The 12109-nt window shown below is 44.9% G+C and overlaps 1 protein-coding gene across 1 annotated transcript in view; it reads right to left on the bottom strand.

Moving 5' to 3' along the window:
* Positions 1-12109, bottom strand: part of LOC126108622 (probable cationic amino acid transporter) — a 663130-nt gene that overhangs the window by 181941 nt on the left and 469080 nt on the right. The window contains exon 4 of the mRNA XM_049913934.1: positions 5846-6076. Within this exon, the coding sequence (XP_049769891.1) occupies positions 5846-6076 (231 nt within the window). The remainder of the gene's footprint in view (positions 1-5845; positions 6077-12109) is intronic.

Genomic DNA, 12109 nt, shown 5'->3' with positions numbered 1-12109 from the left:
TGAAACTTTGAAGTTTCAGAAAATAATTTTGGAGCCTACATTTATTTAATAGTTTTAGAAGTTAGAAAAAACTTTTCTTCATGTGTAGAATATAGGTGCTCTTACCTTACTATAATCTCATTTGTATATACAAAAAGGCGCGTATGTGCAGATGGCTTAAAGTTTTTCCGTTTCAGGGCCTGTATCCAAAGCTGTCTTCGGTTTTCATCCTTAGGGAACCTATGAGTAGGAACGAGAAACACTTATACTTACTTCTGTAACCGAATTATCACAGATACTTTCCAAAACGCAATATGATTCTGACTTTACAGGCGTCACTTTCAACACTTCAATTTACGTGATACACTATTTCAAGTGTAAAAAACGTATAAAAGTCACGTCAGCAGATTTCAATAAAAGCATGTGCACTATCATAGAAACACTTACACGTGTAATGTAATGCCATTTCCCCCGACAGAACGCTGAGTACAGCCATAAGCGCAACACGAAACAACCATGTTTTGCCAACATTCACGTGACTTTAGCCCAGAGATGTAGGAGCCACGAAAATGACGTCAGGGCCAGTCTATTATATTTATGGTACAAGACATGACCTCGATACGCGCCGGTGATGCCATCTGTCGGACTCTCCAGGGACTTTTCAAACGCCCCTCGTATGTACACACAGGCCAAGGCACGTGTTCGCATGCTCTGGTACCTCTTCCACTGAGCGAAGTCTCCCGGGTATCTGCGTGTGGCACTTACCGTGTTCTCCTCGTGAGTGTAAAGCAATGGAAGTGGGAAGTAGTGAGGAGTACTGGAAAGGCTGGCACCGAACTTAACGTAAAAAGTGGGAACCACGTAGTAGACGAAGCGCAGTAATTCTGCTACCTTGCAAGAAAACAAGAAGTTGTTGCACAATGCAAAGAGGGAAAGCGAGGGCGTATTGATGTACACTTCAATTTTTGGCATCGAACATGCTCTGCCATTTGACTCACCATTACAACTGCAAGTTGCAACCCTGTGACGAAACGCGACGCTCTTCTTTGGATCTTCTCTATCTCCTCCGTCAACCCGATCTGGTACGGATCCCACACTGATGAGCAATACTCGAGTATAGGTCGAACGAGTGTTTTGTAAGCCACCTCCTTTGTTGATGGACTACATTTTCTAAGGACTCTCCCAATGAATCTCAACCTGGCACCCGCCTTACCAACAATTAATTTTATATGAGCATTCCACTTCAAATATTTCCGTACGCATACTCCCAGATATTTTACAGAAGTGTTTGTTCCGCTACATATAATCATACAATAAAGGTTCAAATGGCTCTGAGCACTATGGGACTTAACATCTATGGTCATCAGTCCCCTAGAACTTAGAACTAATTAAACCTAACTAACCAAAGGACATCACACAACACGCAGTCATCACGAGGCAGAGAACATACAATAAAGGATCCTTCTGTCTATGTATTCGCAATACATTACATTTGACCCTTAACATAGACAAATGTAATGTATTGCGAATAGATAGAAAGAAGGATCCTTTATTGTACGATTATATGATAGCGGAACAAACACTGGTAGCAGTTACTTCTGTAAAATACCTGGGAGTATGCGTGCGGAACGATTTGAAGTGGAATGATCATATAAAATTAATTGTTGGTAAGGCGGGTGCCAGGTTGAGATTCATTGGGAGAGTCCTTAGAAAACGTAGTCCATCAACAAAGGAGGTGGCTTACAAAACACTCGTTCGACCTATACTCGAGTATTGCTCATCAGTGTGGGATCCGTACCAGATCGGGTTGACGGAGGATATGGAGAAGATCCAAAGAAGAGCGGCGCGTTTCGTCACAGGGTTATTTGGTAACCGTGATAGCGTTACGGAGATGTTTAGCAAACTCGAGTGGCAGACTCTGCAAGAGAGGCGCTCTGCATCGCGGTGTAGCTTGCTGTCCAGGTTTCGAGAGGGTGCGTTTCTGGATGAGGTATCGAATATATTGCTTCCCCCTACTTATACCTCCCGAGTAGATCACGAATGTAAAATTAGAGAGATTCGAGCGCGCACGGAGGCTTTCCGGCAGTCGTTCTTCCCGCGAACCATACGCGACTGGAACAGGAAAGGGAGGTAATGACAGTGGCACATTAAGTGCCCTGCACCACACACCGTTGGGTGGCTTGCGGAGTGTAAATTTAGTTATAGATGTAGATGTAAGTACACCGTAACAGTTATTGAACTATAGTGAAAAAAAACGTAAATTCGTTACAAAGTGCGGGGTGCACACACTTTATTCAACATGTAAACGTCACTACAGATATTCGGATTTAGGTTATGACATGTTCGACATACCTGCCGTCATCGGCCATGATGTGGCGCAGACGAATAGCGAAATCCTGCATGACCCGCTCATGTGTCGGAACATCGATGCTGTCGATGACCTCCTGAATGGCTGGTTTCAGTTCAGCAATGGTTTTGGGGTTGTTGCTGTACACCTTTTCTTTAATACAGCCACACAAAAAAGGAGTCGGGTGTGTTCAGATCCGGAGAATATGGCAGCCAATCGAGGCCTATGCCAGTGGCCTCTGGGTACCCCAGAGCCAGAATTCGGTTCCCAAAGTGCTCCTCCAGGACATCACTCTCCTGCTCCGATGGGGTCCAGCCCTGTCCTGCACGAACCACATCTTGACGACATCAGGGTCGAATTTTTTTTAAGTACTTGATATCCTACCCCCCCCCCCCCCCTTTAAAATGGTCACGGCATTTAGATTTCATAATAATAATAATACGCTACTGGCTATTAAAATTGCTACACCACGAAGATGACATGCTGTAGACGCGAAATTTAACCGACAGGAACAAGATGCTGTGAAATGCAATAGCTTTTCAGAGCATTCACACAAGTTTGGCGCCGGTGGCGGCACCTGCAACGTGCTGACATGAGGAAAGTTTCCAACCGATTTCTCATACACAAACAGCAGTTGACCGGCATTGCCCGGTGAAACGTTGTTGTGATGCCTCGTGCTAGGAGGAGAAATGCGTACCATCACATTTCCGACTTTGATAAAGGTCGAATTGTAGCCTATCGCGATTGCGGTTTATCGTATCGCGAAATTGCTGCTCGCGTCGGTCGAGATCCAATGACTGTTGGCAGAATATGGAATCAGTGGATTCAGGAGGGTAATACGGAACGCCGTGCCGGATCCCAACGGCCTCGTATCACTAGCAGTCGAGATGACAGACATCTTATCCGCAACGCTGTAACGGATCGTGCAGCCACGTCTCGATCCCCGAGTCAACAGATGGGGACGTTTGCAAGACAACAACCATCTGCACGAACAGTTCGACGACGTTTGCAGCAGCACGGACTATCAGCTCGGAGACCGTGGCTGCGGTTACCCTTAACGCTGCATCACAGACAGGAGCGCCTGTGATGATGTACTCGACGACGAACATGGGAGCACGAATGGCAGAACGTCATTTTTTCGCATGAATCCAGTTCTGTTTACAGCATCGTGATGGTCGCATCCGTGTTTGGCGACATCGCGGTGAACGCACCTTGGAAGCGTGTATTTGTCATCGCCATACTGGCGTATCACCCGGCGTGATGGTATGGGGTGCCATTGGTTACACGTCTCGGTAACCTCTTGTTCGCATTGACGGCACTCTGAACAGCGGACGTTAGACTTCAGATGTGTGGCGACCAGTGGCACTACCCTCCATTCGATCCCTGCGAAACCCTATATTTCAGCAGGATAATGCACGACCGCATGTCGGATGTTCTGTACGGGCCTTTCTGGCTACAGAAAATGTCAACTGCTGCCCTGGCCAGCACATTCTCCAGATCTCTCACCAGCTGAAAACGTCTGGTCAATGGTGGACGAGCAACTGGCTCGTCACAATACGCCAGTCACTACTCTCGATGAACTGTGGTATCGTGTTGAAGCTGCATGGGCAGCTGTACCTGTACACGCCATCCGAGCTCTGTTTGACTCAATGCCCAGGCGTATCGAGGCTGTTATTACGGCCGGAGGTGGTTGTTCTGGGTAGTGATTTCTGAGCATCTATGCACCCAAATTGTATGAAAATGTAATCACATGTCAGTTCTAGTATAATATATTTGTCCAATAAATACCCTGTTATCATCTGCATTTATTCTTGGTGTAGCAATTTTAATGGCCAGTAGTGTAATAAAAACCACTACACAAAAAGGGAGATAACAGCAACCCAGACAACTACAGAGGAATCTCTCTCCTAGATTGCACATACCAAATGCTATCCAAGATCCTATATGAAAGAATCAAGGAGCAATTAGAACAGGAGTTAGGGGAATATCAGGGAGGTTTCAGACCATGGAGAAGCTGTGGAGAGCAGATAATTAGTTTAAAATTGCTTATGGCATACTACAAGAAACGGAACAAACCTCTGGCAATAACATTTGTAGATTTTAAGAAGGCATATGACTGTCTCCACAGACGTTCAGTATTAAACATTTTAAGAAATCTAGGACTCCATGTAAAACTAATAAACATAATACAACTCACTCTAACCAACAACAAATCAAAAGTGAAGTTTAGAGGACAAATTTCGGAACTATTCCTCATAAAAACAGGCTTAAGACAAGGTGACTGCCTATCACCATTACTGTTCAACTGTGCACTGGAATACATAATGAGAGAATGGTACAAGGACAATCCAAAGATGATAGGAATTGGAAGTGCAAAAAATGATATTAGATTAAACTGCTTGGGATTCGCTGATGATCTTGCTCTTCTAGCCAACACCGTTCAAGAAGCCAGGCAACAAGACAAATCACTACAAGAAATAGCAGAGGAAGTAGGCCTTAGAATATCATTTGAGAAAACGGAGATTATGCTATCTGATCCACCACTTGCAAACAAAATTACAGTAGGAGAACAGGAAATCAAAATTGTTGATAGATTTAAATGTTTAGGCGGAATAATAACATACACTCTAAATGAGAAACCATCATGGCAGAATAGAATAAAAAAAACTGAAGTACGCAAATTACATTACCAAAAGTACATAACAAACAAAGCATATTTATAGATGCAAAATAAAACAATATAAAACAGTTACACAACCACAAATAACGTATGCAGCTGAAACTATCTTCAAAACAACTAATACAGCATAAATTGACAGAATACTAAAAATAGAAAGAAGAATAATTAGCGCATGTATAAATAAACAGTATAAAATAAATGTACATTGGAGAATAGTATCAAATGAAACCGCATATAAGAATATAGAACCAGTCATGAGCACGATCAGGAAGAAACACATCTCATTCTTTGGACATTTGATGAGAACTCCAGAAAACAGAATTAGTAAAAAAATAATACAAAAATTGTGGAATAGCAAGAGCGACATTAAATGGATCACAGAAATTAAGGAAGATATAAAGAACTCCAAATTACTGTAGATGACCTAAAAAACAAGACAGAGAAAACTAGAATACTGCAAGACCCGCAAACCAGACTACAAATGAAAATCAATAAAAGGAGTACAGGGTGAGTGGTCTCAGATGAAGGAAGAAAGAAAATATCTGAAAGAATGAAGAAATATTGGGCAGACAGAACAGCAAAACATCTTTCATATAAGAATAGAGTCTAATAATTATATTACCTAAATATCATATTGAGTTATTGTTGAGCCAGATTGTATACCTGTGTAACAACTTGTTTACGACTTTGTATTTTTGACTAGAGTGGTCCAATGAAGGCCATGAAACAAATAATAATAATAAAAAGTATTGGAGCTGTGGATCCCGCTAGAAAGGAAACACAGAAAATGAAGGCCAGTAGTTTTGGTCCTGTAGCTGAGCCATGTGGTAGCGACTCACCGAACATTGTGCCGACGCTGGAGGCGACGCCCCGCGACACGGCGCCCCCTGCGAGGGCGTCCAGGCAGGCGGAGAGCGCGCAGGCGCAGGCCGCTGTGCCGATCAGGTACTCCAGCACCATGTTCCAGCCGATCACGAACGCCACCAGCTCGCCCACCGTCACGTACGAGTACATGTAGGCCGAGCCCGTCGTGTGCGGGACCCGCACGCCGAACTCCGCGTAACACGCGCCTGCGAACACGCAAACATAAACACTGGTCGGTTGGCTAGTCCATTTGGGGGAGGGGACCAAACATAAACACTGGTTGGTTGGTCCATTTGGGGGAGAGGAGCAAACATAAACACTGGTCGGTTGGCTAGTCCATTTCGGGGAGGGGACCAAACATAAACACTGGTTGGTTGGTCCATTTGGGGGAGGGGAGCAAACATAAACACTGGTTGGTTGGTCCATTTGGGGGAGAGGAGCAAACATAAACACTGGTCGGTTGGCTACTCCATTTCGGGGAGGGGACCAAACATAAACACTGGTTGGTTGGTCCATTTGGGGGAGGGGAGCAAACATAAACACTGGTCGGTTGGTTGGTCCATTTGGGGGAGACGACCAAACATAAACACTGGTCGGTTGGCTAGTCCATTTCGGGGAGGGGACCAAACATAAACACTGGTTGGTTGGTCCATTTGGGGGAGGGGACCAAACATAAACACTGGTTGGTTGGTCCATTTGGGGGAGAGGAGCAAACATAAACACTGGTCGGTTGGCTAGTCCATTTCGGGGAGGGGACCAAACATAAACACTGGTTGGTTGGTCCATTTGGGGGAGGGGAGCAAACATAAACACTGGTCGGTTGGTTGGTCCATTTGGGGCAGGGGACCAAACATAAACACTGGTTGGTTGGTCCATTTGGGGGAGAGGAGCAAACATAAACACTGGTCGGTTGGCTAGTCCATTTCGGGGAGGGGACCAAACATAAACATTGGTTGGTTGGTCCATTTGGGGGAGACGACCAAACATAAACACTGGTCAGTTGGCTGGTTCATTTGGGGCAGGGGACCAAACATAAACACTGGTTGGTTGGTCCATTTGGGGGGGAGGGGGGGGACCAAACAGCGAGGTCATCGGTCCCGTTGGATTAGGGAAGGCCGGAGAAGGAAGTCAGCTGTGCCCTTTTTAACACCTCAGTTCAGTTTACAGTGACAAAAGCTATAGAAAGAATAATTTAAAATTAAGAATAGAATTTTTAGAGAAAATAGTATGGAATCAGAATTCGGTAATCGCAGATCAAAATTATAGTATGTCAGCAAGTAAGAATCTTCAACATCGCAGCGCGTCAGCAATCGTTGGTTAATATATTAAAAAACTAAAAACCTACCTCCACTGCGAAAAAGCACCTAGTGTTAACCCAGGTTTCGGTGTAGATAATTACACCTTCTTCAGAACAACAATAAAACCCACAAGTGCCTAAGAAGACTTTGGCAATGATTAACAGAACACGATAGTTACACATTTATAAACGAAAACGAAAAGGAAAACACAAACAGTACATATGTACAAAGTCTAAACCACTACTTAACTTAATGGTGTACGCTCCACCTCACACCGGCCTATGTTCGATGGGCCATGACCCGCCATAAACTGCAGCTACAAACGGTCACTCACTTACAAGCACGACCCGCTACCTATGCACATGTGCAAGACAAGGGAAGTTACTTGAATGCGCATGCGCATACGAGAAAGTTTATACATGGGTCGGGGCTAAATAGCCCATATATTCCCAACCGTGGATCAACGTATATAAAAAAATGGAATGGATAGAATAAGTGACGAGCTAAATCGGAGATGAAACCTAAAACTAACCGCACACGGTTGCTTATGCTAGGAAAGAAACATATATGAAGCTAGAATGAGATTTTCAGTCTGCAGCAGAGTGTGCGCTGATATGAAACTTCCTGGCAGATTAAAACAGTGTGCCGGACCGAGACTCGAACTCGTGCGTGTCCGGGGACCTGCCAAGAGGGGAAGAAGGGTGAGGGGGGGGGGGGAGAGAGAACAAAGATGCCAATGGCTGAGGAGATGAGAGGAGGAGTAGTGGGGAGGGAAAGCCTGGGGGAGGAGTGGGGAGAAATGGAGGAGGGAGGGAAGGGGGAGAGAAGGGAGGGAGGGTGCCCAAAGGAGCAAACACAGGAAGAGGGAGGGAGGATCAAAGTTAGTAGGAGGGGTAGATGGAGGGGAGGAGAGCATCATCAGGGAGGGGGAGCTGGTGGAAGCCACTGGCGGGGGTGGGAGAGGATGGGGGAGACAAGCGGATGAGGAGGACCAAGTTTACGGGAGGTGTAGAGGATCCGTATTCTTTCAAGGAAAAGGAGGTGGGGGAACGGGGCCAGGTCGCAAATCGACGTCCTGTATAGGCCACCGTTGAGTACACGGCGCATGCGCCGCCCATCACAATTTCTGCCTTCCAAGACAGGGAGGTGGCGCCGCCCTTAGTGAAACACTGCTGGCAACGATATATGGCACTCAGGGCCGCACACGAAGAACGTTCAGTTTTGATGCGAGATAATACAGGATTGCACGTCTTGCTAAGAGGAAACCCATTGTCTCTGTTGATTAAATTATCAGCCAACCTAATTTCAATCGCCTCTTTATAGACACTGTTCTAAAAACCGGAAATATTGGCAATGGCAACGGTATCCTCAAATTTTTTGTGTCCCTTATTTAGGCAGTGTTCCGCTACCGCCAATTTTTCCGGCTGTTGTAGCCTCGTGTGACGGCGATGTTTCGCACACCTGTCATGCACTGTGCGAATAGAACGGCCAATGTAAGCTTTCCCACATTGACACGAAATTTTGTACACACCGGGTTTCCTAAGCCCCAAATCACCTTTCACAGAGCCGAGCAGTGCCGTAATCTTTGAAGGTGGACGGAACACATTCTTAATGTTAAAATTCCTTAAAATCGTCCAATCTTAAACGATAAGCCTCCAGCATAAGGAAGAATGGCCACCGATCTATGTTCCTCTTCATACACCTCCGGAAGTGATGCTCTTAATAGATTTTTGAACCATTTCAACTTTCATCCCCACATCAAATTTACTATGGAGGTTGAAAATGATGGGATGCTTCCATTTTTAGACCTTATGATTTATAAAAAAACAGATGGTACTTTGGGACACGGTGTTCACCGAAAACCGACGCACACAGATTGGTATCTGCATCCACCAGACCAACGTAGAGGCGTCCTTAGGACTTTGGCACGGAGAGCATATACCATTTCCGATGCAGACAGCTTAACACAAGAACTTGCGCATTTGATGGCTGTTTTTAAGGAAAATGGATACTCCGAGAAGCAGATTCGTTGGGCTATGGAGTTTGGACCATCTCCAGAGGTGTAGAACATAGATCGGTGGCCTTTCTTCCTTATGCTGGAGGCTTATCGTTTAAGATTGGACGAATTTTAAGGAATTTTAACATTAAGAGTGTGGTCCGTCCACCTTCTAAGATTACGGCACTGCTCGGCTCTGTGAAGGATGATTTGGGGCTTAGGAAACCCGGTGTGTAGAAAATTTCGTGTCAATGTGGGAAAGGTTACATTGGCCGTTCTATTCGCACAGTGCATGACAGGTATGTGGAACATCGCCGTCATACGAGGCTCCAACAGCCGGAAAAAGTAGTAGCAGAACACTGCTTAAATGAGGGGCACAGTATGAAATTTGATGAAACTGTGGTAGTAGCCGACATTTACGGTTTCTGGAACAGTGTCTATAAAAAGGCGATTGAAATTAGATTGGCGGATAATTTAATCAACAGAGACAATGGGTTTCCTCTTAGCAAGACGTGGAATCCTGTATTATCTCGCATCAAAGCTGAACGTTCTTCGGTGCGGCCTCGATTGCGATATATCGTTGCCAGTCGATTTGCAACCTGGCGTCAGTTCTCAGCGGGACTCATCAGCAGAAGCAGCATTTTCCTGAAGATGGCGAACAGTTGGATCGCCGAAATATCGAGTCAAATTGATTTTAGGATCCGGCAGCAAACCCGAAGAGACTTTCAAGATTTATTACGCCGGGAAAGCCTACGTAATCACAGTTTAACGTCTAAGTACAGCAAAGCCACGGAAGCTCCGTCATGGAGAAGGCAGTGACGTTAAACTCTTGAGGTGAAAAACCTATAAAAAGGCCTGATCGTCATTATTGCCGCCTTTTTTCCTTGATTGTTTCGTTAAAGGGCGGGGAACCCGTGTCAGTCAGCGAGACAATAGTTAGATTGGACTTTATCGTGTTAAGATTCTCAATGAAGTGTTAGAATATTAAGGAGATTAAAAGTGATGTAGTGTACGATCTCTGACTGTTGGTAGCAACGGAGTGTTAAGGGGATTTTAGGACTAGATCGGAACTTTACGGACATATAGACGACAGAAACTCAAATTATCTGCTGATACGAGTGAATTCAGAGGTACCGGTATTCAAGTATTAACGTGTGGACTTTTGAAAGTATCGTGTGCGGTTAGTTGCGAATCTGGACGTAGAGCGCGTGCATATCGGCATTTGCGGACTATTTAGATTCCTCCAGGCTAGGGACATTTTAAATAGACTATCATCCATCACAATCTTAATCCTTGAATATAGAGTGAAAGTGAAATACAAGAGTGTTGTACTTATTTCATTTACCTAGTACTAATCAGTGAAGGTTTTACGGAACCAAAGCTATTCAGCACTAAGTCAGCACCATCTAGTGGGAAGCGTAGGCATTAACTAACACGCTAACTGAACTGAACGTTTACGTGTTTTACGGACTGCTTAATATGAACTTTTGTGACTGACGTCCCCACTCCCTCCGGAAGGTGGCGCAGGCTGTCTTAATCATAAAAGGGGAGAGTTTTAGCCGGGCAAATTACTAAATAAAAGCGATATTTACAAGACTCGCAGTAAGAGCAAAACAAGAGGCCCGCACCTCATCGGAGAGTCGTCGCTGTCACGTCGGGAAATAAAGCCGGAAAAGCTACCGACGATACGTATCTACGAACAGACGTCAACGTTGTTGTTGTTGTGGTCTTCAGTCCTGAGACTGGTTTGATGCAGCTCTCCATGCTACTCTGTCCTGTGCAAGCTTCATCTCCCAGTACCTACCGCAACCTACATCCTTCTGAATCTGCTTACTGTATTCATCTCTTGGTCTCCCTCTACGATTTTTACCCTCCACGCTGCCCTCCAATACTAAATAGGTGATCCCTCGATGTCTCAGAACATGTCCTAACAGTATGATCTGAAACGTCCCCTTAGAAAAATTATGAATTAATGTGCTGGTAAACTTCTGTGTTATTTGATACAGAGACAGCTGAGTAAAACTGAACGTACTCAAATGGTTCAAATGGCTCTGAGCACTATGGGACGTAACATCTGAGGTCATCAGTCCCCTAGAACTTTGAACTACTTAAACCTAACCAACCTAAGGACATCACACACATCCATGCCCGAGGCAGGATTCGAACCTGCGACCGTAGCGGTCACGCGGTTCGAGACTGAAGTGCCTAGAACCGCACGGCCACACCGGCCGGCTGAACGTACTCAGACAGTTCTCTCTTTACTTATTCTCATCATCACTAAACTGACACACAATACTTTTTTTAACGCAACACAGTCTGACTTTCAATAATCCCTACAAAAGAATGGCCCTGACTAACAATAACCTATACTTTTCACGAATCACTTACCCCACAAAAATCTTCGTTAGCCGAACGTATGCGAGCGCCGATACTGTCAGCTAAATAAAAGATTCTAACTACTGAAGGCACTAACTGCTGATAGGCATAGTTAGCAAATGAAAAATTTTGATAGAGAACAAACAATGTATTTACCTTAATAATGTTCAAAAGTTCAAAAATGGTTCAAATGGCTCTGAGCACTATGGGACTTAACATCTATGGACATCAGTCCCCTAGAACTTAGAACTAATTAAACCTAACTAACCTAAGGACACCACACAAATCCATGCCCGAGGCAGGATTCGAAACTGCGACCGTAGCGTTCGCGCGGCTCCGGACTGAGCGCCTAGAACCGCTAGACCACCGCGGCCGGCAAAAGTAAACTTTTCACTCGAGGCAGGACTTGAACCAAGGACCTCTCGTTCCGCAGAAGGTCACGCTAACCACGGGACCACGGCGCTCCTTTGTTCAAAAGTTATTATATATATATATATATAAAGACTTTTGAACATTGTAAAGGTGTATATATATATACATACTGCTGGCGGCTCACCTCCAACTGCGCA

The sequence above is a fragment of the Schistocerca cancellata genome, chromosome 11, assembly GCF_023864275.1.
Source record: "Schistocerca cancellata isolate TAMUIC-IGC-003103 chromosome 11, iqSchCanc2.1, whole genome shotgun sequence".
NCBI classification, from domain to species: Eukaryota; Metazoa; Arthropoda; class Insecta; order Orthoptera; family Acrididae; genus Schistocerca; species Schistocerca cancellata.
The sequence above is the reverse complement of the archived record's forward strand: the minus strand, read 5'-3'. Positions and strand labels throughout refer to the sequence as shown.